Source organism: Drosophila novamexicana, unplaced genomic scaffold, assembly GCF_003285875.2.
Source record: "Drosophila novamexicana strain 15010-1031.04,08,12 unplaced genomic scaffold, DnovRS2.1 tig00004554-arrow-pilon, whole genome shotgun sequence".
Taxonomy (NCBI): domain Eukaryota; kingdom Metazoa; phylum Arthropoda; class Insecta; order Diptera; family Drosophilidae; genus Drosophila; species Drosophila novamexicana.
This window is the reverse complement of record NW_020825051.1, coordinates 3,761,399-3,787,020: the sequence shown is the minus strand read 5'-3', so window position 1 is coordinate 3,787,020 and position 25,622 is coordinate 3,761,399. Positions and strand designations below refer to the sequence as shown.

Genomic DNA, 25,622 nt, shown 5'->3' with positions numbered 1-25,622 from the left:
AGAATCGGACAGAGACAGCCGGGTCGTCAGGTACTCCATACTCTAGCTCAACCGAAAGCAAAGTGTGCCAGTCGAAAAACTTACTGAAAGAAAAAACTCTCCCACACACACCTACACAGGCTGTGCATAAGGAATTGCATACGTAACAGTTAATTGCGCATTCGATTAAATCTTACGCAATATATATATATTTTATATTTAACCAAGCGGAATACTGTGAGAGATTCAGTGTAAGAGGCAGTGCATCCTTATCGATCATGTTGCCGAATTTGAAGCCACGTCGCATAACGGGCCTGCAGCTGGCCAGCAAGCATTTGGGTCCGGTGGCCAAGTGCCCGCCCAGATACTCGGAGGAGGATTGGGACTATAACAACAAGATCAAGTTCCGGATCACCTGCGACCAGGAGAAGCTCGCCGAGCGCATTGTCGAGTGAGTATTGCAGCTGCAGCACCAGACCAACTGCATGGCTTTCTCTGTGCCTTTCAGGGAGTCGCGTCGCGTGGTCGATGAGACGAAGGACACCACCAAGAACTGGCAGCGCGAGGTGGAGCATCATATGCGCGAGCGCACCAGCGAGATACGCTTCCTGGTCGATGAGCTGAATCGCCAGAAGAAGACGGCCGCTCTGGAGGATGAGACGCTGAACACGTATCGTAATCGTGTACTGAATGCCATCGAGTTTTTCAAGGAGAAGTCACTGGCCATATGCAAGCAGTGCCTGATCTTGCGCGAGGGTCGCATTGGCGTCGATCTCTGCGACGATGAGGTGGATCGCTCGCTGCGCCGCGAGCTGAAGGTCATCAAGGGCTGCCAGGGCCTGGCCGATGCTGCACTTAAGGAGGCCGAGGAGCAGATACGCAAGCTGCGTGCGGCCATGTATCTGCTGGACCAGGATCTGGCAGCCAAGGACAAGTCACTGGCAATTGACGAGAAGAATCTGAAGCTAAAGGAGTTTCAGCAGGACCTTGGCAAAGGTCAGGATTTGTCCAAGCAGCACTGGTAGGTCAGCAGCTGTATTAACAACCATCAGGCCTTTAACTATTCCAACTCCCATCCCCGAAGCCAATTCTCGCTGACCGAGTGGCAGGCTCAGACCTATGAGAATCTGGAGGCAAATGCCAAGGCTTTGGTGTCCGCCGGGCAGCTGCGTGCCTACATTGATCTGCTGCTGAAGCAGGTCTGTGAGGACATGCAGAACCAGACGGATCGCACCAATGAGGCCTTCGAGCGTCGCATCGCCGAGACAAAGCACGTGAAGCAGTGCCTGGAGAACAAGCATAAGGATACCATGGATCACATCCATCAGGTGCAGCGCAACATGAACGAACTGGAGCGCGAGATGTCCGACAAGCAGCGCGCCATCACACTATGCCAGACGCGCCTCAGCAATCGTGCCCATCGGCCAGGTCTGGAGCTGACCTGTGACATGGTCCAGGACGCGCTCTACAATGAGCTGCAGGCCCTTAAGGCCTCCGTCTGCAAGCTGAACCAGAAGCTGAACGAGAACAAGGCATCCATGCGCTATCTCATGCATGTCCAGGTCATGCAGGAGGAGGAGATCAACATCAAGGCAAACAGCTGCAAAATAGACGAGGTCGACTGCATGACCCTGCGCCAGGCACTCAAATACACATCGTTCTAGTCCTTCCACTAGTCCACTTCGACCAGTTCTCCACACACCATAACTTAATCAAATTCAAATTTAAATTGCATGTGCATTACCAAATTATCAACATGTGCATGGTTAATAAATTGAAATTCACTCCAAGTTCCAATTATGCAAGCAGGATTTTATTCGCATTTGACACGCTACTGAAATATTCACAAATATGGGGCGGAGATGGTTTTTTATACCAATTTCTTATGAGCCTTTTAATTCTTCTATGATATATTTCATTCAATTCTTAAATAAGTTATAAATATTAACTCTATATTTGATTAGTTAACTAACATACGAGTAGTATAGCATTAAGAATATGTTGCACGTTTTTTCTTACTTATAAACATCAATTTAATTTAATATAATATGTTTATTGGAATCTTCAAAAGTGCCAAAAGTGACTTCCTAACAATATTCCACCCGTTTTCCGACCGTGGGCGTGATTTATACAACTTGAATCAAACTATCGCCCAGTCAGTAGAGTTAATATATAAATTGAGCTATATATATATATATCAGTTAAGTCTATATACATACAATGCGATAGTGGTACTATGCTCTACACAGATTTATCTTAGCCAATGAGAGTCTCTTTGCATACGTGATTTTTGAGAACCGTTTTGAAAATCATCGAACAGTGCTGACAGCTATGATAGTCTTTGGAAGCGTGACGCTTGATGTGGTTATTGAGATGGGGCTTCTGCATAAAGTCCATCGGGCAGTGCGGACACTTGAACGGACGTTCGCCCGTATGACTGCGGATATGCTTCTGAGCATCTGAATGATCTGTGAAGGCCATCGGGCAATAGGAACACTTGTAAGGACGTTCGCCTGTATGAATGCGGATATGCCTACGAAGATTTGAACGAGTGCTAAAGACCTGCAGGCAGTGGGGACACTCGTTCCTATGAGTACGCATATGCCTATTAAGGGTGCCTTTTTCGTCAAAGGTCTTCCAGCATTGCATGCACTCGTACGTAGTTTTATCCGTGGTCTGCATGTGGTCCGTAGCTTTCTCGCCTGGGGCAACTAAGCAGCTGTGAGGGACGGGAGGTTTTTCGGTCAGGTTGCGCATTTGCTCCTTAAACATAGGATAGTTGGCTTGACTAGCATCTGTGCCTTCTTGCACCATATCTGTTTGGCTCAGTTGTTCCTCCATCTTCGGGCGATTCAATTCTGTGTCACACCCAAAAAATATGTTAGTTTCTATTTTAACACAAGAATCTTTGTTCAACCGTTCCCAAAGCAGCTGGTGGCTCCTTTCACATTTTCGCTTGAATCTAAATGCATTCACAGTGTCGGAAATACAGGAATGGCAAATCATTTTAGGTAATGGATCATTTGGGTTGATCTCACAGTCGACGCACTCGGTTAGCATTTCCGCCAGGCTGGGTTCCTCCCTTGGCAGCTGGCACTTGGAAAATATCTCCTCAAGGGGTTCAGTGCTACTCAGGCAAACTCTGCAGAGTTCTTCCATGTTTATTTACAATTAAAATGAGTACAAACTGACCAAATTTACTGCTCTCGCATAAGCTTGATAAAATCGATTTGTGGCTTGCAAGTATCGATACATAAGGAAAATTACTTTTGCTGGTCACACTCTGTAGCTTGTATTTTTCGAAATGTCTCATTTAACGGAAATCAATATAGCTTCTAATAATTGTTTACAAATGTTTATTTTGAAAATGTTCCCACCTCTTTCAGCAGCTGATATATAAACACATACAATTATAAAAAGTTAATCGTTTAAAGAGTGATTATAAAATATTGACAAGCCCGCATTTCAACTTACATTATCAACGGTAGTTGATTGTTTTGAGTTGTCTTCAGGGGCTTTTTCTGTGTGATCGAGAAGGTGATATTTGATATGCAGCATTCGGGTGAAGCTCTTCGGACAATGGGGACATTGGTATGGACGCGAACATTCTTCTGCATGAAGGCGAACATGCCTTTGCAGGTTTGAGGGATTATTGAATGTTTTCGAGCAATAGGAACAAATGAATGGACGTTCGCCTGAGTGAATGCGTATGTGCGACTGTAAATTCGTGTTATTTTTGAAGGCTTTCGGACAGTGTGGACACGCGAATGGACGTTTTCTCGAGTGACTAAGCATGTGCTTCTTCAGTTGATAGCTTAGCACAAACACTTTTGGACACTCTTGACACTTGTAAGCACTCTCGCGCATGTGAATGCGCATGTGCGCTTGCAGACTCGCAAGCCTTTTATATGATTTCGGGCATTGCGTGCACACAAATCGACGGTCTTCTGTTCGATGGTAAACTGCGTGCTCAGTCATCAGAGCCATGTCAGCGAATACCTTGCCACAGATTCTACAGCGATGATTACTTTCGGTGGCGTCAGCTTCAACAATGTCCGAAGTGCCCGGCGAAAGTTGTTCCTCCTTAAAACTACTGCATTGAGGCAGCATGCTGTTTTCTTCGAAGTTATCTTCCCAGCTTTCCGGCATAGGTGTCTCTAGCTGCTCCTCCTTCACGCACGCCAGTTCCATGCTTTCACATGCTGCCAGGTGCCAATCATCAGCTTTTATAGTTTGACTGCCCTCTCCGTTAAGCAGCCGACAAAATTGCTGATAACTCTGTTCGCATGTGCGTTTAAATTTGAATGCGTTTTGGGCATCAAGAACGCAGGACAAGCAAATCTGTTTTGGGAATGCATCATCTGGCTTTACCTCACAGTCGACGCATTCATTTAGCATCTCGGCTAGGCTGGGTTCCTCCTCCGGCTGCTGTCGCTCGGCAAATATTTCCACAAGCGTGACACAGCTGCTCATGCAAACTCGACAAACTTGTTCCATTTTTGTTTACAATTTAATAGAATAAAACTCTTTGTGGCCGACTGATTACATGCTTATAAACAATGTGTGGTATCGATACATCGATGTACTTGCTGGATGCTGTCATGTAAACTGAACTAGTATGTGCAACTATCGAACCTGTTGGACGATTAGAATCAAGCCCAAGTTATCGGTAAGCCGCCACAGTCTATCGTATACAATGCAACTCTTTACACAGCTAGCAATTAGTAGAAAACTCCTTTAGATTTCTGCCGCTTTGTTGAGTTATTAATTAATGTTAAGCTAAAAAGTGTACAAACCAGAAATTAAGGTAAATAACATTGTCCGTCTGTCCATTTGGGTCGCCCCCTCTTACATGTGTGTGCCTTCTTGCAGCTGGCAGCGTCCGCCGAGCAGCACACAGCAAAATGGAGTACAGCCACAGCCACGAAACTCGAAAATCAATAATAGAGAAAAACGAAATTAATAGTTTATTGCGCTTTTTTCTTGCTTTAATTGTTGTTGCAGTTTAGAAATTATGTCAAAACGCAGTGCTGACGATGCCAGTGGCACCGGCAGCGGAAGCAGCTGTTTGGTGGCTGCGGCGGCCGCTGGTCAGCCGCCCATCAAGAAGGTGCACTTCGAGCCACACTTAATTGGGCCGGTGTCGACGTTGGAGGAGATGGATATCAAGGTGTTAGAGTTTCAGAACAAGAAACTCGCCCAGAGAATAGAGCAGCGAATGCGATGTGAGGCAGAGCTGCGGCATCGCATTGAGCAGCTGGAGAAACGTCAGACGCAGGATGATGCGGTTCTTAACGTAGTGAATAGGTATTGGAATCAGCTGAACGAGGACATACGGGTGCTGTTGCAGAGATTTGACGCCGAAACGGCCGATGAGCTGGAGAACAAGAACGAGAACGAGGTGACCACCTCGTTTCTTACACAGCTGTCCACCTGGGACAAGGAGGAATTGGACGAAAAGCTGGCCAATCGTGTTCAGGTCTCTAAGCGCGCGGTGGCGAAGATCGTCCAGGTTATTGATAGGTTAATGCAACGTAACGAGAAGATAACGCATGTATTGAAAGGTGATGGTCTGGCCGGTGCAGGGGCGCAGGGAACGACAGCTGGCGGTGACGAGGAGCAGCAGTCTACCTCCGGTGCGGAGTCAGATGCGGCATCAACGGGGGTGGGGGTGCACGCTCTGGAAGAGACGTTAAAGAAGACTCATATTGAGATTATGACGGAGAATCACAACCTGCAAAACCTGAACACGTCCCTGCACGAGAAATTCCACACAATGTCGCTGAAGATGAAGGAGTATCAGGATGCGCTCACCGCCAAAGAGACGGAAAACGCTGAACTCAAAAACCAAATCGATGAGCTGCAATATGACCTGGAGAAAATACATTGTCGGAACGATAAGCTGGAGAACCATCTGGCTGAGGCCATTGAGAAGCTTAAGGCATATCATCAGATCTACGGGGATCCCAACAAAAGCAGCAACAGTGCCAAGACGCCCAGCAGCGGTGTGGGCTCCGGTGGTGGAGGTAGTGCAACGACCAATGTGAATAGTCAACACCTGGAGGAGCTGCAGAAGGAACTAGAGGAGCATCGCGAGCTGGCCAACAATCGGTTACAAGAGCTGGACAAGTTGCATGCCACACATCGCGAAACACTCAAGGAAGTGGAGAAACTTAAAATGGATGTAAGAAGTCGCCGCCAGATGTATCCAGCCAACAGCTAATCCTCTAATGCTTGCTTTTATTGTAGATCCGCCAGCTGCCAGAATCGGTCATAGTGGAGACAACAGAATACAAGTGCTTGCAGTCGCAGTTCTCCGTGCTCTACAACGAGTCCATGCAGATCAAGACCATGCTGGACGAGACGCGTAATCAGCTACAGACCAGCAAGAATCAACATCTGCGCCAGATCGAGGTGATGGAGAGCGAGGAGCTCATTGCTCAGAAGAAGGTGCGTAGCGAGATGATCCAGATGGAGGACGTGCTGGCGCTCATACGAAAAGAGTACGAGGCGTTGCGCATTGAGTTCGAGCAAAACATGGCCGCCAACGAGCAGACGGCGCCCATCAATCGCGAAATGCGGCATCTAATCACGTCGCTACAGAACCACAACGGTCAGCTGAAGGGGGAGGTGCAGCGCTACAAGCGCAAGTATAAGGACATCTCCACGGACAATGTAAAGCTGCGAAAGGAGCTGGATGAGGCGCAAGCCAAGCTCGAGGGCAACAAGCAGCAACAGCAATCGGCGGCCGCGGCGGCAGGTGAGGAAGTTAAACAGGAATCAGCAGCCAACGTCAAAGAGGAGAATGCTAACAACGCTTCAGCCGGCGGCGCGACGTCCATGAACACAGCCTCCAATGCAAGTGGCGACGCCAATATGGTCATCAAAGAGGAGAACTCGGCCTCTGCCGAGGATGACCTGGATGACGAAGCCAGCGGTAAAGATGTCAAGGACCCAAACATTAAGCAAGAAAAGCTGTCAGCCAGCGAAGCCGCAGCAGCTGAAAAAAAGGATTCGCCCGGACCGGCGAATTCAACAGCAGCAACAGCTGGCACAGCAAATGCAGTTAAAGCTGAAAAGGATACCAAGGACGGCATTAAGGCAAAGGAACTAAAGGCCGTGGAAAGTGAAACCGTGCGGGATCTAAAAGCGCAACTCAAGTAGGTGCCCACTTTGGGTTGAAGATCGCCCTTTATTACCATCTATTATTTACAGAAAAGCGCTGAACGATCAGAAGGAAATGAAGCTGCTACTGGACATGTACAAAGGAGTCTCGAAGGATCAGCGCGACAAGGTGCAGCTGATGGCCACCGAGAAGAAGCTGCGTTCTGAGATCGAAGAGCTGCGACAACAGCTGAAAAAGCTGCAGGAGAGCAAGCGAGAAGAGCGCAAGAAACTGGCCGATGAGGAGGCACTGCGGAAAATCAAGCAGCTGGAGGAGCAAAAATACGAGCTGCAAAAGCAGGTGGCCAATCACAAACCCACCGAGAATACCTGGGGCGCTGCGCCGGGAGGTGGACCCGGTGGCCCGAACTACACTCGTCCGTTTGTCGGCTCCCATGAGGAGGAGGCGTTGCTAAACGAGATGGAAGTGACTGGCCAGGCGTTCGAGGACATGCAAGAACAAAACTCAAGGCTTATTCAGCAGCTGCGCGAAAAAGACGATGCCAATTTTAAGCTGATGTCCGAGCGGATCAAGGCAAACCAGCTGCACAAGCTGCTGCGCGAGGAGAAGACTGTGCTGGAAGATCAAATGACCACAGCGACGACTCAGATCGAAGCCATGCACATTGTGTTGCGCAAACTGGAAGAGAAGGAGCGCAGCCTGCAGGCCACCGTCGCGTCTATTGAAAAGGAGCTGATGCTGCGCCAACAGGCCATGGAAATGCATAAGCGGAAGGCCATCGAATCGGCGCAATCGGCAGCAGACCTCAAGCTGCATCTGGAAAAGTATCATGCCCAAATGAAGGAGGCCCAACAGGTGGTCGCTGAGAAGACTAGCTCGCTGGAGGCGGAGGCGTACAAAACGAAGCGGTTGCAGGAGGAGCTGGCACAGTTCAAACGGAAGGCGGAGCGCATGAAGAAGATGGAAATGTCGGGCACAACCATCGACGAGGTGATGATCGAGGAAATACGCGAATACAAGGAGACACTCACGTGTCCCTCGTGCAAGGTGAAGCGCAAGGACGCCGTTCTCTCCAAATGCTTCCATGTCTTCTGTTACGACTGTCTGCGGACGCGATACGAGACGCGGCAACGGAAGTGTCCCAAATGCAACTGCGCCTTTGGCGCCAACGATTACCATAGGCTTTACCTGCAATAGGAAGCAGGACAGACTATCGATCATGAACACCGAACGTCTACATACAAGCCAGCTAATCCATTACGAGCATATTATCTATGTACTATTAATATATATATATATATAATTGTTTTTAAGTGTCGCCCCTATGCGACTCCCCTTTGTATCCCTTGTATACCTTGCGGCAATTATTTGAATTTTTCATTGTGGCCCCAAGCATCTCATAAGTTATGAGTTCCGAGTGATATTCTCCCGGGTTTTTATGTAGCTTCTAGATTGAAACTAAATCGTACGAACTTTAATAAATGGCTATCAATTATTTTCAATAGCATTAATACAACAATATTCAGCACAATTGTGTTCTTGACAAGTCGTAACGGGTCAGAATAGCTAATTCTACTTGTATATAAGCCGTTAAATTCTAAAACATTTCTGTTTAATGTATTGACTTTCACATCGTGTTTAAATCTTCCTTAGACTTTTAGTTTTAAGCAAGCTTATACGTTTTGCGTGGGCATCTTCCAATCTTTTTCCTATTAAAAAAATAATTGAAAGCCTCAGCAAGGGATGAAGGAGGTACACAACTCGTTTTAAAACTAAAATCTTGTCCAACAGTTACACTGAATCAACTAAGAAAATAAAAAAATTTAGTTACATTATTAGTTAACAACTTATTAACGTTCAATTCGAAAAGAATTCCATTTCTAATTGAAACTCATATTCAAAAACTACAAACTGGCGCGAAATAATTAATATTCGAGCGCATATGGGCAACACTCTTGTTAAATTCAAAATATGCGGCAATTTGGTGCAAGCGATACAAAGGTCACACTGTTCGCCGGCTAGCCGGCGTCTGTAGTTTAACATGCTGTTATTGAGACACTTAACATTATGTTAGCTGCAACAGCCAGCAGCAATACTGTAAACAGTTTCGTCGGTGTTGTTGGCCCGTGTGGGCGCGTTTCGGTATTGTCCTGTGCGTCGCGGCATTTCGACTGAACGGGTTTTCGCGTTGAAGCCTTTGAATGTGGCCCGAAATAAAAGTGCAACGTTTTCAAATTAATCGATGTGCCGTCCAATTTAAATTGTATTGCTGCTGCCTGCCTGCAAGTCGCTTGTGGCTAAGACAACAAATTTTTGCTAAAGCCATCGATTTTTCGCGCTGTTTAAACGCGTCTCCCTGCGTCTGAGTGTGTGTTTGTGTGTGTGTACGTGAGTGTATTAGTGTGTTGCGAGGACCTTTTGAAATACATACATAATTATAAAACTCAGGCAAGACACAGGCTGACAAAGGTCCTGACGCAGCAGCGCGCCATTGAAAAGTTCTGCCCAGCTGCTGCCTGTGCAGCTGCCAGGCTAAAACAACTACAACTACAACTACAGCAACAATGCCCATTCACCTGGCCTTTTGAACGTGCGTATGTGTGTGTGTGTGAGTGCGTGTTATATTTGTGCATTAAATTTGCACAAAATTTAAGCGTTTATAGATTTTCGCAAAACCCGAGATCAGCCCGTCCACAAACAACGCAATTCGCGCCGACCGCGAAGGGGAGCGCAATAATAGAACATAACAGACGTCCATTTGCAGCTCAACTCCAAAAACAAACAAAGTCAACAAGCGCGTGCGACAGAGACAGCGAATTATGCCTTGGGGGAGCCGCTGACATTTTCATCAGCGCCAACAACTGCAGGAACCACCAACACGACAACAACAACAACGACAGCAACAACAACAACAACATTGACTGAGTGTCGCTGGCACAGTTTTTCCTGCTGCTCTCTGTGGGTGAGTAACAATGTTTTTGTTGTTTTTAGCGTTACGGGTAGAAAGTAGTTATCGAATATGATGATGGAGGCTAAAAAATGGCGACTGGGATTGGGCATGGAACTGGAACTGGAACTGGGATTGGGCATGGAACAGGAACTGGCACTGGAACCAGTGTGTGGGCGTTCAATTGTTTGCTTTTGCGGCCAGCTTCAGCTGACAAACTGTTCCTAATGGCTTTCGTTGGGCTTGGCTTGGCTTGGCTGGTTGAAAGGTCGCTCCGTGCAGCTCCAGTTCCAGCTCCAGCTCCAGCTGGCACTTCATTTATGCGGCGTCAAAACTCATTTCGTGTGTTGCATGACTTCAGCGATAATCGATTCGCAAGCAAAAAGCAAACGGCAGCAATCAGGAAGAGTGCAATTTCAGTCAATCAATCAGTCAAACCGTCAATCAATCAGTCAGTCAGTCAGTCAAACGTTCGCTCCGATTATTGGACACATTTGTTTTTTTTTTTTCATACTATATTCATAAGCTAATGATCGGGCTAATGATGAGGAACGGATGCTCTAACCGTTTTAATTACGCATCCGCGACAACTTGCGGCGCCTGTTGGGCTGGGGGCGGGAGGGGGGGGGGGGGGGGGTTCAGCTGCCGGCCGGGGTGTGGCTGAGAGAGTTGCAGAAACTTCAGGAAAATACTAATTAAGCTTCATTAATCCGTTTGTCGTTTTGAATTGATAGAGAAAATCTCAAGTGGCTGTTAGACAATTTATTAAGTGTTCAAAATGAAAATGAAAAGAAATTAAAGATTAGAGAGTTGCTTGTGACCGCATTTACAGTTACGACTGGGGATGTACACACAAATAATAATCATAAATTTCAAGTGTACCAAGCAGTTGATCAAGCTTCGAATTGTGGAACAAACACATTTAATTTATACCCTTGCAAAGGGTACTATAATTTGCTCATGCAATGTGTAACGCATAGAAGGACACATCCCTGACCCACATATATTATAGAAAAGCATCAACAGCCGAGTTTATTTAGCCATGCCCATCTGTCCGTCCGTCCGTCAGTTTCTCTGCGAACTAGTCTCTCAGTTTTCAAGCTATCGTCTTGAAGCTTTGCATAGGTCCGCCTTTCTGATGCAAGCAGTACATATGTCGGAACCGGACGGATCGGAGCACTATATCATATAGCTATCAAAGGAACGTTCGGTTGTAGATTAAGTTCTAGTTTGAAAAAGTTTGTTTCAGATATCTTGACGAAACGCGGCTTGTATTAGGTTTACTATGCTACCCATATATGCAATCTTATCAACATGTAGGAACAATTCGAGAGTAGCTCAGCATTAACAAGTTTTCCTTTTCTCACATATCTCAAAAAAGTGTAAGGCAATGTCTACAAGGCTGGTAAATCTTTGCCATGCCGAAAAAATGCATACATTTCCTGCATTCTAAAAATCTTGAAGTAAAAATTGAATACTCATTCATAAAGAAAAACTTACTTAAATGTAGCTTACATACTTTCATGTAGAAATTGAATTATTAATCGAGAAAAAGGTATTGAATTCTTTTCGAGCATATCCAGAAAACATTTGTACATACGAATGATCGTCAAATGTCAAAGAACATTTTTCGAATTCACAAATATATGATAAATAACAAAAAAAAATGCATTCTGAGAAGGTTTCTATGAGCACAATGTTAACATCTATAACCTGTAGAATATTTTCCATCATATCGATCATATCGTGAAGCAGCTTAAGGAGTGGGAAACAGTTTAAAAGAGATCAAAAATTGATATACATGATCATCATTATCATGTATGATCTCACCTGCGTGGGATTAGTCGATTTGACTGATTTATGGCGAAATACTTTTAGCTCGATCTACCAAAGCTGTTGTCAGTAATCTATTTGCCAACTTTTATTGACGAGCAGTAAAACTGTGGAAAGTATCAATTTTCCCAAAAACGAACAGAAACTTTTGGTAGTGCGAATAGTCTTCACTGTACTTTTGCTCTGACACATTTTCATTTTCTAAATAATTAAATCTTATCAGAGCGCCGCGAAAATTTGACTTGTTTTTATATTTGGCGAATATCTGGTTGCATTCTAATGTGCGGCCTGTCGCCTTATCGGAGCCGATAACAGGTCTTATAAATACGCGCATATATATGTATATGGTATATATATGCATGAACGATTACCCTCGATTCTTGTGTATGTACACATGCTTAGTTGAATTGTGTTCCCGCATTCATCCCCCCCCCCCCCCCCCCCCCCCCCTCAGGCAACTCTTGTCAAGTAAATTGATTTTGATAAAACTTGTTTTTCTAGAGTGTGCGATTTTTTTTCGCACCCTTACCCTGCTCCCCGTCCTTCCCCCTCACGAACAGGCTTGCAATCAAATCAAGCCCGTTAACAAAAGCGCAAAAAACTTGTCAACTTTTTGTTTTGTTTATGCCGAATATTTATGATATTTACATAAATTAACGCTGTATTTTTGGCTTTGGCTTTGGATTGCGTCGATTGCCAATTTCAAGGTCAACAGCGAAACCTAACAACCCGCTTAACTGGAGCAGATGCAGATGCAGAGGGCAGACCCAGACCCTGAGAACTAAACACAAGATTGATATATTATATCATTTAGCTGATCTTTTGTTGAGGCTCAGTTTACATCGCACAAAAGGATTTGTGGCATTGCATTTCAAGATGGTCGCTGGCAGGAGGCTCTCGGGCGAGACAAGTCGGCGTCCTCACTCCAGGGGGCAGGCGGGCAGGGGGCAAGTTTTAACTGTGCTGGTGGCCTCTAAAAATGCTTTTCTATTTTCGCTTTACTGCTGTTTTATGAAGACTTCCAAGTCTGGTCAATGGTCAGCTGTAGACGTGGCTATTACACACGCCCCACACCCAACCCCACCCACCCCTTGTACCCCTTTGGTGGAGTGTCATGTGGCGCATGCCGCTGAAAAATAAACGAGGAACCCCTCCAAGCGTGAAGTGGGCTTCCCATAGTCGTTGTTGTTGTTGTAGTTGCTGTGATTATATAGTTAGTTATATGTGAGCATGGGTATGAAAAGTAACCGAGTGCAAGCATCGTTATATATCGCAGTTTGTGTCATAAAGAGTTTTATATTTCTTGGCTCGCATTAAATGAAAAATGAAGCGGACCAAAGACTTTCTCTGCCATATGACAAACAATTTCGGCTGTTGCCGTAATTGCGCCAGCAATGAGCTGTTAATGAAACCAAATAGACAGACAGCCAGTCAGACAGACAGACAGTCAGATGGACAGATAGATAGACTCGCAGCGAGTTAGAAAGATGGAGGGAAGCACTAGTCATCGTGCCAATATGATCCGTGGGCCAGGCCAATGAACGATCCGGCCTCAGCAGCTTAAGAAAACTGAGGCAAGCAGAACTTTATATTTTTGCGGACTTCTTTTCATTTCTCTCTGCCTATTTTGGTCTAAAAACAACAACAGCTAAACAAACAGTACACTGTGCAACCAGTTTTTGGGGTACCAGAAATTGTACCAAATAAAATTGTACAGAATATCAAAACATTTGACCTGATAGCTAGGCATAAAGAGACAAAATAGGGGGTTCTATGGATATAGGATTATATTCTACTTTATATAAGATTAGATATTATATACTTAATATTTAGATTCCTCAATGTTAAGTTGCTTCATATGAAACAATTTTGATAGTTAGAAAACCTCAGCCCTAACTCCTTTGGACTTCGCTTCTGATCAAATATTTAAAAACTCTTTCAAATTGTACAGAATCACAAAAAAATATATATAGGAAAAAGACAATATAGGACATTCTATGGTTCAATGTTCAGAGCCCTCATATTGAAAGAATTTCCAACCAGCGGAAGGGTTTTCGACTTAGGACCTCCTTTCTAATGAAATGTATTCCTTTTCTTTTTCTTAAGCTGAATCAAATTTCATATAAGATGTTTCTTTTAATTGGGCATATTTATTAAACAGTTTGTAAAGTCTCCATTGCCCTAGGTGGCATTTGTTTATATTTGGTTTACAACAATATGTTAAAAACTTAATTAGTTTAGAATTTACAAAGCGTTTACAATTTTGTTTGTGTATATTATTTACATGTCGCGTTATATATTTCATAAACTGGAAAAACATGTGCGCTTGCACTTAGTAAAACTATTTTTTTTTTTTTCGAATAAACAAAGCGTTATCTATATTATATATAATAAATATATTAATTGTATATAGAAAAAGCTTTAGGCAAGCTTTGACTTAGTTGATTTGCTTTCTGGGTGTGTTGCATGTTGCATGGTGTAATCTGTGGCACAGTTCATGATTCTATGACTCGGGACACGACTTCAACGCGGCTCTTTTTTTGCCATTTTTGCCTCGTGTTTCGCGTGGTTCGGTTGCTCAATCTTCGACTTTCAACAGATGCAAAACGAAACTTTTGCGTGCCGTTGCCGTTGACTGAGAAGCCGCCGAAAAATTGTTTATAGTTTATGGCACTGGGCAATAACAACAACAACAACAGCAACAACAACAACAACAACAGCAACAACAGCAGCAACAACAACTTTAACTTCAAAAAGCGCAGCGATTCAGTTGGTCGCTTCTTCCTGCTTGCTTTGTTGTTGTTTAGTTCAGTTGTTGTTGCTGTTGTTGTTGTTGTTGTATTGCCCAATACCCAGAGCCAAACCCGCGTTCGTGACAGCCCAGCTGGCCATGCCAGACGCTTGCCCGCCCGCCCCCTTGCCACACGCCTCTGTCCCGTTTGCGTCGTCTGCGTTCTCTTTGATTCATTAAACACGCGGCCGCGTTGCGTCCCGCTTCGCCCACTTCGCCCTGCCCCCTCCCCAGCTCCAGGCGCTGCGCACAGCATAACCAAAACAACCAGAAAGGGGCGGAGGAGGCGCGTCTATAGTCAAAAAATAAAAAAATAATAAAGAAAAATTAGAAATCATGGCTGGCCTGCAGGTGCAACGAAATGAGAACTCCAAAAGAGATAGAGAGAGGGAGGGGGAGCTAAAGAGAGAGAGAGAGAGAGAGAGAGAGAGCGAGTGGGGGGCAACAGAACCCGGAAGAGTGCGCCTCGTTTGCCTCGGCCTGGTCCCAAACCGAACCGAACCGAAACTCTTTGCGCAGTTTTCAATAGCTGTCCCCAGCTACAGCACAGACGCAAGGCACAAAACTGGGCGCGCAACTTGCAACTGCAACTCATTATAACTGTGCAACGAGCAGGGGCAGGGGCAGTGGCAGTGGCAGGGGCAGGGGTTGGCAGCGCCGCATCAAATGCGGGTCTGGGCACCGATTGTAATTCTCGGCACAAATGTTTCACTTCATTTGAGTTTCGTGGCTCGTCGTCCCTTGTCCGACGTCCACAGGAAGTGCTGCAGTCGAGCGGGCATGTTTAATAAACCCGAACCGGGGGCGTGGCAGCTGCCCACACACATACACACACACACATGTACACACACAATAGCACAGCTGTCCACCTGTTTCGCGCAGCGTGAGAATCGCCCGCGGATTCGTATTTCGGTATCAATTAAAATAGTCGCGACATTTGCGTTCAACAAGCCCGAAAAAAAAACAACGAGAAGAACAAGAGAACGAAATCCAAACAAATTGCTTGCGTCTGATGGTCTGTGGGCTGGGCAGGGCAGAGAGGGGGTAGAGGGGGCGCTATAGACTGGCCCCTCGCTAGACGGCACAAAATAAATTGCCATAAATGCGAGGCATGGAAATAAATTGTTTTCAATGCAACTACCGCAACAACAACAAGACTGAGTCGAGAGAAATTTATGCAAGTGAACGTATTTCCCTCTTTCATATACATAAGTTGCCCCAACATATGGCACAGAATTTGTTGTGCCACACAATGGATCTGAGAACCCATGAAATTGCGAGTGCATAAATATATATCTCTCTCTCTTTTAATATGCACAAAATGCTTTAGTAGCAGTATTTGAGTTGAGGCTCGACAATATCGTGAGATATCGTAAAATGTGCCTTTGGCTATTTAGTTTTTATGGCTGATAAATATATATATTTGCTCTGTGCGGCATATGTCTGATAGGATTCTTATTGGACACATTTAAAAGCGAGGAAAGTATGGACTATTATAGCTTTCATTTTTATATAGGTTTCGAGTACAGTTAATAAGTTAAGACCATATAAGAACGATATTCAGACTAGTAGTCCTGATATTAAAAGCTAAAACTATTCTCTAAGATTTAAATGTCTAAGTATAAGTACATATATAAATCATATTTATATATTAGTTAGTTTCCCAACCAGTTAACAATATACATTGCTCTAACTGTGAATCGAAAGCTTTTTAAGCATAATAGGGCCTTTAGTACTAAAAACATGATTCAGCTCTTTGGCCATTGAGTATCTGCCATTAAAATACTGTTTGTGGAAAAGCGTTACCAACTGTTTTCCTGTTGCCTTGCACTGCCAATGATTACAAAACGAGTTACGCTCCCTAATTCAAATTCTGTTTTAGTTACACCATGCGATTAAGTTTAAACACGTCTACCAAATTACAACAGACTTTCAAAAAAGGAAGAGAACGGCTTATCACGGGATGGCACACAATCCACTTTTAGATAATAAATCAATTATTGAGCAAATATTCCATTACCAGCTATATCTGTATATAGGCATAGGTAAAAATTTCCCAGCACCATAACTCGGTCAAATCGAATCAGATTTGCACGAGGCTTGGCTTGGTCTCAATGATCAATTTGGCATCTAAAGCTGGCAACTGTTTTCTTGTTTTTACGATTCTACGACAACTTTAATCCAGATAGGTATCGTTCCTGATGTTGATACTGTCAATACACATACTTTTTCATGACTTCAATGCTTTACAATGCGTTGCGAGATATAAACTCGATGCCAATATAACTGCAGATTGATATACACATCATTCCTGTTGGTTTTTATGCTCACAGTGAATTTAATTTTCATTTTTGTAAAAAAAAAATGCTTTTTAATATACTTGAGCGAAGGCAATTTTGAGTAAAATGTAAAGTTTATTTATGATGGAAAATTTTGGTTTATATTTTTGGAAATTTGTCACTATTATTAATAAATATTAATAATATTAATCTATCACTATTATTAATACATATTAAAAGTTTTCTTTTTAAATAATTATTTCTATTAATACATATCAAAGTTGTCTGCAGCTTAAAGTAAGCTTTCATTTCAAAATAAGTTTTCACATCAATCTACGCGAATCATGAATTATGCTGCATTGCATTAACTGGGCGCTGAACTGGTCGAACTGGGAAGCCGATTCGCATTGCCGCAATGCGTCTGACTGTCAACTGTCGCAGTGTCATTGCAATTCAAGCCTTCCCCGCCCCCCCTGTAATCATCCCCCCTTGAGGTTGCTCGACATGTGAATTAATGAGCAAAACACACGCAGCGCAGCATTTGCAACTCTTATTCGCACTCGCATCTACGCGCCTTTTTAACCATGTTAAGCGCATTTGTTGTTGTTGTTATACTCTGTTTTGAAAGTGTAAAGAGTATATTGGTTCAATAGATACGCATGTTTAAAAAAATGTGATAAAAGGTATGGCTACGCCTTTAAGGAGGCGGTAAGCTCATGATTTTCTGTTTATGCCACAGTCTTAGAGTTGATCCCTGGAAAAGCTAGTCAAATGTATTACTGCCATGGTGATTCCCGCCTCTTAAAAGTTCAACGAACCTTATTTCCTAGTTTTCGAACTGCCATTTGCCTGATATTGCGCTTCGAACAGAGTATTGCGCAGTCGACTGCATCTGACTTGCTTGCTGCCGTTTGCTGCTTTAATTAAGTTGGCAATGTCGCTGGCTTTATTTTTGCGCTGCAAAGCGCCTTAATCGAATTAGGCGCATTGCGGCGTAGGAGCCGCGAGTTGACCCCAGTCGTAGCACTCATTGATTGGAGTTAATGAGCCAAAACGACGACGACGACAACGCCAATGTGGCCCACCTCTATCTCTGGAGCGGCAACCTGCCTCTGTGGGTGGCACTTTCGCCTTGAACCCGGCCAGCAAATGCAGCCGGAGTTCCGGTTTATGCAAAACAATCTGCTGCCTTGGCATAGAACCGAGACTCGAAACGAGTTTCAGACGGCGGACGGCAACAAGAAAAAAAAAACGACTCACACATCTCAATCTTTCATTGTCAGGGCCATGGGGATCGATTCGCAGCGACAACTTCATCAGCTTCAGTCGTGGCAGCGCAGACAACTGAAGGGTTCGATGGCAAAATGTTGCCGCTCTGTCTGTGCCCAGCTTTGTATCTACAAGATACTTTTTCATGCTTAAACAATTGCGCTGCAGCCTTGGTTGTGTGTGTGTGCGTGTGTGTTTGTCTGCTTTATGGGTATGGAAATGGCTTGGCTTTTCTTGCTTCGCTTCCTCCGCAATGCCTCTTGCTGGGGGCACAAAGTCGCCGCCTTGTGCGACACTCAAAGTCTGTGCCCCTTCTGCCTGGGTTGTCGCCTCCGCTCAGCGAGCTTGAAGTGCCCTTCATTAGACCGCTAACCACTCCAGCTGCCTGGCTGCCTGGCTGCCCAGCACCACTTTGTCAGCCACATGGCACAAACGAGCTTTAAGGCCTCCTTCGAGCATGAACCAGCCTTTAACATGTTCTAGCCAAGGTCGTTCAACAGGATCCGTCTATGAAAAACTGGCTTGGCAACTTAGTCTCTCCTCGCATTCATTTTTTGCAACCACGCCCGAAAAAATGTTTGTTCGTTTGCAATTAGCTACAAATGAAATTCCAATTAATTTAAAATTGGAGCAACTTCATTATGCGTTCGCTTTTGCTGATGAATGATGATGAAATCTTCAAATTTGGCCAAAATCTCTAACAGATCGCATAACAAACAAGACACTAATGATGCGCTTATTAAACTGGCAAAACAATAACATGTAGCTCGAGGTAGTTAAAGTAAGACGACGTCTAAATGCCCTTTACGGCTTCTCTGTAGAAATATATTTATTTTTCCCATAATTCTATCAAAACGAAAGCAATTTAGTACTTGAAACTCTATTTCAATTTAGCTTAGCTTTTCAGATAAATTTAAAATTAATTAAATATCAAAATTTTTAGAAACTCCGCAAAGATTCCCCCCTTTACACATTTTGAAATAAGGAGAAAAAGAGAAAATCATGTAAAAATCTAGTTAATATTAATATTGTTAGCTATTTATATGGTTATTTCGTATGCATTTCTTTTCACCCAGCTAAAAGCTGGCCAAACTTTGGAGTAGAGTCAACTGCAGCTAGTTCAAGCCGTGGCCTCATAAGGAATGTGGCCAAGTGGAAAATGCCTCATATCAGATTTATAAATATTCTACAACAGATGATGATGCATGATGATGGGCTGAGAAACGAATCGCTGCGACAACAATGCGAATGCGAGTGTGAATGTGAATGCGAATGCGAATCGTAAAATCAAAAAGGTGCCCCAAAATGTGGCATGAATTTGAGGCCAGCGACAAGTGCTGCGCGTATCTGTGTAGTTTGGGTCAGAGTCGGGCCCGATTTGGTTTGATGAGGGCTAGCTCATAACTTATGCAGTGTCCCAGTTGTGGTGTCAGGTGTGAACTAGTTTAAGTCAATCACAAGAGCCTGGCGCAGTCGTCAGCAGCTGTCCAGAGCCGTTAGAGCAGCTGCAAGAAGTGGACACAAATGCATGTTGCATGTTGCGTGTGCGTCCAACTTGACCGCAAAAGGCTGCCCGAGGGGCAGCAACGAGTTCTGATTGCCGGGCCGGGCCGGTGCGAGGCATGTGGCATGTGGCATTCCTCATTTGCCAAAAGGTCGTTGGCGTGCGCAACTTGTTGTGGGGCAACGAGCAGGTGGAGCGGGGGCTGGCCAAGGGGGAATATGCAACTGAAATGCCAGCATCCCAAAAATACGCGCATGCAACATACAAAATTTGGGTCGCCTCGACGTGAATCACTCGCACTAAATGCGCTCTTCCTCTCTCTCGCCCTCTCTCTCTCTCTCCCGCTAGTGAGCTGCCATGTCCGGCACGCTGTTCGAAATGGAGGATCCACAGCTACAGCTACAGCAGCAACTGGCAAGCGATGTCGAGCAGCAGATGGCGTTGTGCCTGGCCAGCCTGGATCTGGGCGAGGGCGAATCTATGACTGTGGTGGCAAGCAGCACCATGACCACACAGAGCAACTGCAGCAATGGCAGCGACAGCGGCCTGGATGTGCCCAGCAGCAGCTGTTGCCTGTCCCGGGTCACCTTGCAGCGTGGCCTGAGTAGCACCAGTGGCGGCTACACCAGCAGCAATGGCCTGGAGGAGATCTACGACAGCTGTGAGCTGCAGCTGATGAACAACGTGTCGCCCAGCGAGCAGAGCAGCGAGTGCTCGCAGAGGACGCCGCCGAGACAGCGCTTCAATGGCAGCGTCAAGAAAAAGGTGGCCATGTTTGAGCCGGATGCGGAGCAGCAGCAATCGCCATCGCAGCAGGCAACGGGCAAAACGCAGGATCAGCTGCGCGGACGTGTGGCCAATTTGAAGCGCGCCGCCAGCCTGCCCAGAAACGGAGCGCCCGCAACGCCGGCGGCTAGAGAAAAGCCACGCACGATTAACTCCGGCTCGTTCCGTGTGCCGACTAACACGGCCACGCCCGTGCGCACACCACGCCCGCAGAAGCCAGACACCCTGCCCAGCGCGCTGAACCGCGCCCAATCCGTGCAGCGGTTGGCGCAGGTGCAACGCACGCCCTCAGTGAGTCGCGCCCGTACGCCGGGCACGCCCTCCTCGGACGACGCACGCTGGCCGGCGAATCGTGGCGCCGCCGGACAACGTCGCGGCATGTCCGTGACACCGGATGTGCTGGCCAACCGCATGCGAGGCAGCCCGGCACCAGGTAAGCTCCATGTTGCTCCTTAATCTAGCTCGAACTAAAAGTATGATCCTATGCTTCTGCAGGTGGCACGTTGCCTCGCCGTCGCAAGCAACAGTCCGTGGAGGATCTGAGCGCGGGTCGACTGTCGCGCAGCAATTCCATCAGCCGTGCAGCCATTGTGGATGCCAGGATGACGTCATCGGTGATGCTGATGCCCACCAGTCGGCGCAGCCTGGCGCCGCCTACGGTCACCGCCAAGGTCAATTCGCTGCGTCGTCCACAGCAGCAACATCAGATGGCTACGCCCAGGACACGCATCTACCACGAGACGGCGGTGCAAACGGCGCTGACCAGCGAGGATCTGGAGCAGGTGCTGGGCGGTGGCCTGCTGCAGACGCGTGCCCTGGATGCCGTGGAGCAGCTGGATCAGAGCACACAGGCGGAGCCGGATCAGCGCGATCATGAGCTAGAACAGCTGCGCCAGGAGGTGCGTCAGCTCAGCGGCAAGCTGCAGCGCGAGCGCGAGGAGAAGCTGGCCATGCAGCAAGAGCTACATCTGAACACCGAGCGTGTCATGGGCATGCTGGAGCTGGCGCGCGTCGTCAGCGCCAGTGCGGGCACGCCCACCTCCGAGGACAGTGGCGATGGCAGCGGCCATGACAGTCTGCTCATGTTGGAGTCACAGATCCAGATGAGCGGCCACGAGCTGATCGAGCGCCAGCAGGAGATTGGACAGCTGCGCGAGCTGTGCCGCGCACTGCAGCAGGAGATGCGCCGCTCGCTGGCCACGCAGCAGCTGCTGCTGCAGGAGAAGGCCGCCATTGAGCAGGAGTCCAGCGAGCTGCAGGATTTTCTCCAACACGAAAAGGCCGCCCAGTGCGATGCGCTGCGTGAGCTGGAGACGGAGTATCTGGCGGCCAAGGCGCAGCTGGCCAATCGCGAAGAGGAGGCGAAGGTGTTGCGCGACGAGTGTCGGCATCTGGTGCGCCTCAACGAACAGCGTCGCCAGGAGAACCGCCTGCTGCAAACCAAGTACGCGGCGCTAGAAAACAAGTCCCGGGAGCTGATACATCAGCAGAATGCGGCTGTGGCGGGCGCCTCGACGGCCTTGTCAGGTCTGCATGCACGGCTGGACAGTCTGGTCGAGCAGCTGGTGTGCTCCTATAGCATTTCCGAGCAGGATTTGGAGGTGAGTTGTGATTACCATTTTGACCAAGACTTCAACTAAAGTTGCTCTCGCAGGACACACGTTTCCAGGCGGAGTCGCTAGCCGCGGAAACGGAGCACGCCCAGAATGGCCACAAACCCAACGGTTTGGATTTGCCTCTCAGTCCAGCGTTGCCAGGCGATGCCCTGCACACCTTGGTCCTGGCCAGCGACGGTTCGCTGTCGCCGCAACGCAATCAGTCCTTTATAGCCGCCGTCATTGGTGCCATACGCCAGGCCACCACCCATTCGGGCAAGCGCCTCTCGCTGCGGCAGGCGGGCAAACGGCATGGCCAAGCGGCAGGCTCGGGAGCAGTCGCAGGCGCAGCACATGCCACGACAATGCTCAACAGCAACGAACCGGCCAATCATAATGGCAATGGAGGTGAGCCGCTGATAACCATATGTAATCTATATAATAACAATCTTATATTCTGCTTCGCAGACGATTCCGATTCCACGGAGATGCTAGACTCTGAAACGGAGGTAAGTGAAGCTGCAATCGATCTGTAAATTTACGTGCTCACACATATTTATTGTTGCTTGCAGCCTTGCCTTCTCATGATGGATAATGTGCTCGAGGATGTGGTGCAGCCGGATTCGCACTCACACAACATGGTTTCCTCCTGCACGGGCATGATCTCTCAAATCGAGCTGCCCACGGAGCTGGTCAGCCAGTGCAGCCAGCAACAGCCAGCTGCAGCTGCAGCTCAAGGCGATGATTCACTGCAACAGCTGTCACAGGCCATCACCAACCGACAGCAGATGGAACTACACGTACACAAGCTCAGCGTGCTGCCCAACAGGTAAGCTGCACAATTTACCATCCAAAAACCTTTCACTTCTGCAAACTGGTCCCGATTCAATGTACTGCATCCCACCTCCCGCTTTACATAGCGAGGCCAATGTCAAATGCAAACTAAGACTAAAGGGGCTTAGACTATCTCTTGCTAAATTGTTTCGAACAGACTCTGCGCAGCAATCTCTGTAATGTTTGTTGTCATTATCACAGAGGACCTAAAACGGTTCATGCGGGGCATAGTTAGTTAAACAAAATTTAAGCGATATGTGTTCACCTAGTAGGGAAGTGAAGTTTTAATTGGCCAGTAAGCCCAGTTTAATTAAAAACGGAAGATAAATCATCAAATGTCTACTGGAGTATGACGGTAACCGCACACAAGGATCCCAGCTTAATCCTCGTAGAACAAAAAACAAGAATTTTTGTACAGATTCAATTCTGTTTTCGTTTTTGGATTATTATGGCGACCATACACACGAGGCATGCTCAAGGATAGATCGTATCAGAGATTTTAAAAGGATCTTTCTTGTGAACGGATCGTCAAACTCCATAGACCATTCACGTCGTCTTGTAATAGATGACCCCATAACCCTAATTCCCATATGTAAAACACAACATCATCAACACACATCAATACTCGAGAGTGACACCATATCGAGGAAAGAGAAAAGGATAGGGAATAGGAATCATTTTGGAAGCAATAAGGAGTAATAAACGTTCTGGATTATATTCCTTAAACCATCAAACACTAGGGTTCATCCCCCATGTTTGGAAAGTGAAATAATAGAGCCGGATATATGTTGCAGTTGAGATATTACGATTCTTTTAAAGGGAATTTGGATAGTTTGGATAATTTGGAAATACGTCAATAGTTTTGGAATGATTAACGATTTTTTCCGTATGGTCCAAGCAGCAATCGCGATCAGTGCAACACGGAGGAGCTCAGCTGTCATGACTCGTTGGCCGAGTTACCCTCGTTGATGGAGTACAGCACGGCGCAGGCGGTGGTCGATCAGGTCATTGAGGTGGACACGCTGGTAACCAAGCTGCTGAAGGTGCTGCGACTTGTGCAGCTGGACAACGACAATTGCATACAGCAGCTGATCCTGGACAAGTGAGTGGATTACAATGGGATCCGAGAAGTTCGATTCACGCTGGAATTTAATGCTCTTACAGAAACAAACTGCAACAGCATAAGGAGGATATGCTGGAGAAGCTAAAAGACTTGGAGGATGTCAATCTGAAGCTGCAGGACGAGCTCATGGACGCCACCCAGGAGCTGATGATCAAGGGCAGCGATCTGAGCGGCGCCAAGGCCGAAATGCAGCGACATCGCAACGAAATCGACGTAAGGTTTTAGCCACGTTCTCTAGTAAACGAATTATTCTTGGACATTACTTTTTTTTTGTTGTGTTGCGCACCCTTCGAAGACATTTCTATATATCGTTTATCGTTTAGTCGCCAGATATATAATCATATGTTAAGCACGCGCAGCCGATGCAGCCGATCTTATCTTATTTTAATCGTACTTTTAGTCACATCTATTATTTGATTTAGAATAAACAGAACTCTTGGCCTTATTTATATTTATATTTGAGTCGATGCATTGCATCGATCTGATCAGATTTTGTCATCTATCTGTATAATTTCTTGTACTTTGTTTCTCATGCCAACCATTTGTACACCTCATTCGTATTCATCAACGGACAGTCACAAATCAAGTTCAAAAACGCACTCTTTCGTTTCAATTGAAATCCGTTTTACTAATTGCCATAACGCCCCTAATACTGCTCCTGCTCCTGATGCTGTTGCTGGTACTTCACCTATTCCTGCTTCACTTGCTGCTTTTGCCTGCTGCTGTTTCTGACAGCGACTTAATGAGGATATCTGCACGCTGAGCACACTCTGCAGCAGCTACAAGAAACTGTCGCCCACCACAGAGTTTCCGCCCATGCAGCTGCTGTCGCCCAACCAGGCGCCCGAGCAGGGCGACGTCTTGGGCATTTTGAATCTATTGAAGATGTGGCATACGGACGGACAGCTGCAGGATGCGCGTGTCAGCAGCTATTTGCGCAGCGTTTGCGGCAATCAGCTGACGGTGATTTGGGACTTTCTCTTCTTATTGATATCCAACATATAATCATCATCATTCATTCACCGACCAGGTCAACACTCTGCCGCATCAGGAAAACAACTATGTGGAACGTCTGCGCATCTATGCCAACCAATTGGAGCATGTGACGCGCGTCCTGGACGACTGTCAGTGCCTAGAAGATCATACGCCACTGCAGCAGCTGCGTCGGGACATGGAAATCGTGCGTCTCAATGCCAACTGGACGCAGCTGTTGGAGCTGAACGAGGAGCGGGATCACAATGCGAATGAAGCGGATGTGCCCACGTCCAGGTCTTGAATTGTGTCAAATTGTTGTTAATTATCTAGTTACCTATTAGTACTTAAAAGTTGTTCAATTCCACGTAGTTAGAAACGTTAGCGTCCAGCTCGAGGCAACTAAAGCCGCAGTTTATTTTGCTATTGGAAAGCCATTAATCAAATAGGATAATCTAATTAGAACTATTTCAAATCTCAATTTTTTTCAAAAATATCTTAATGTTTTGTGCTAGAATTATGCAAAAGCTAATTGGGAAGAATAGATATTTTTGGCAAGTCGAAAAGTAAATACCTTTGTAGAT

At 46.2% G+C, this 25,622-nt stretch overlaps 5 protein-coding genes across 7 annotated transcripts; 3 read left to right on the top strand and 2 right to left on the bottom strand.

Moving 5' to 3' along the window:
• Positions 1-84: 84 nt before the first annotated feature.
• Positions 85-1,762, top strand: LOC115769856 (tektin-1). Its single transcript, XM_030714842.1, has 3 exons — positions 85-430; positions 488-1,000; positions 1,064-1,762. Exons 1-3 carry the CDS (start codon positions 258-260, stop codon positions 1,641-1,643), a joined length of 1,266 nt encoding a protein of 421 aa, XP_030570702.1. The 5' UTR covers positions 85-257; the 3' UTR covers positions 1,644-1,762.
• A 49-nt stretch (positions 1,763-1,811) lies between these two features.
• On the bottom strand, positions 1,812-3,262 carry LOC115769843 (oocyte zinc finger protein XlCOF19-like). 2 transcript variants are annotated; one of them, XM_030714819.1, is made up of 3 exons: positions 3,018-3,153; positions 2,897-2,941; positions 1,812-2,837 (listed from the first exon to the last, which is right to left on the bottom strand). In XM_030714819.1, the coding sequence occupies exons 1-3, from the start codon at positions 3,136-3,138 to the stop codon at positions 2,236-2,238; spliced, it is 768 nt and encodes a 255-aa protein (XP_030570679.1). In that variant the 5' UTR covers positions 3,139-3,153; the 3' UTR covers positions 1,812-2,235. The 2 variants fall into 2 exon arrangements, with proteins under 2 accessions (XP_030570679.1, XP_030570678.1); XM_030714818.1 differs by having other exon boundaries at positions 1,812-2,941; positions 3,029-3,262.
• A 3-nt stretch (positions 3,263-3,265) lies between these two features.
• On the bottom strand, positions 3,266-4,521 carry LOC115769842 (zinc finger protein 135-like). The gene is made up of 2 exons (XM_030714817.1): positions 3,454-4,521; positions 3,266-3,368 (listed from the first exon to the last, which is right to left on the bottom strand). The coding sequence occupies exons 1-2, from the start codon at positions 4,474-4,476 to the stop codon at positions 3,336-3,338; spliced, it is 1,056 nt and encodes a 351-aa protein (XP_030570677.1). The 5' UTR covers positions 4,477-4,521; the 3' UTR covers positions 3,266-3,335.
• A 184-nt stretch (positions 4,522-4,705) lies between these two features.
• Positions 4,706-8,900, top strand: LOC115769781 (E3 ubiquitin-protein ligase Bre1). 2 transcript variants are annotated; one of them, XM_030714747.1, is made up of 4 exons: positions 4,706-4,786; positions 4,984-6,163; positions 6,229-7,139; positions 7,195-8,900. In XM_030714747.1, the coding sequence occupies exons 2-4, from the start codon at positions 4,994-4,996 to the stop codon at positions 8,300-8,302; spliced, it is 3,189 nt and encodes a 1,062-aa protein (XP_030570607.1). In that variant the 5' UTR covers positions 4,706-4,786; positions 4,984-4,993; the 3' UTR covers positions 8,303-8,900. The 2 variants fall into 2 exon arrangements, with proteins under 2 accessions (XP_030570607.1, XP_030570606.1); XM_030714746.1 differs by having other exon boundaries at positions 4,707-4,786; positions 4,852-6,163.
• A 179-nt stretch (positions 8,901-9,079) lies between these two features.
• LOC115769538 (early endosome antigen 1) lies at positions 9,080-25,345 on the top strand. The gene is made up of 10 exons (XM_030714378.1): positions 9,080-10,067; positions 20,077-20,947; positions 21,010-22,115; positions 22,169-22,517; positions 22,578-22,618; positions 22,682-22,938; positions 23,845-24,045; positions 24,108-24,279; positions 24,802-25,029; positions 25,097-25,345. The coding sequence occupies exons 2-10, from the start codon at positions 20,086-20,088 to the stop codon at positions 25,340-25,342; spliced, it is 3,462 nt and encodes a 1,153-aa protein (XP_030570238.1). The 5' UTR covers positions 9,080-10,067; positions 20,077-20,085; the 3' UTR covers positions 25,343-25,345.
• Positions 25,346-25,622: the final 277 nt, after the last annotated feature.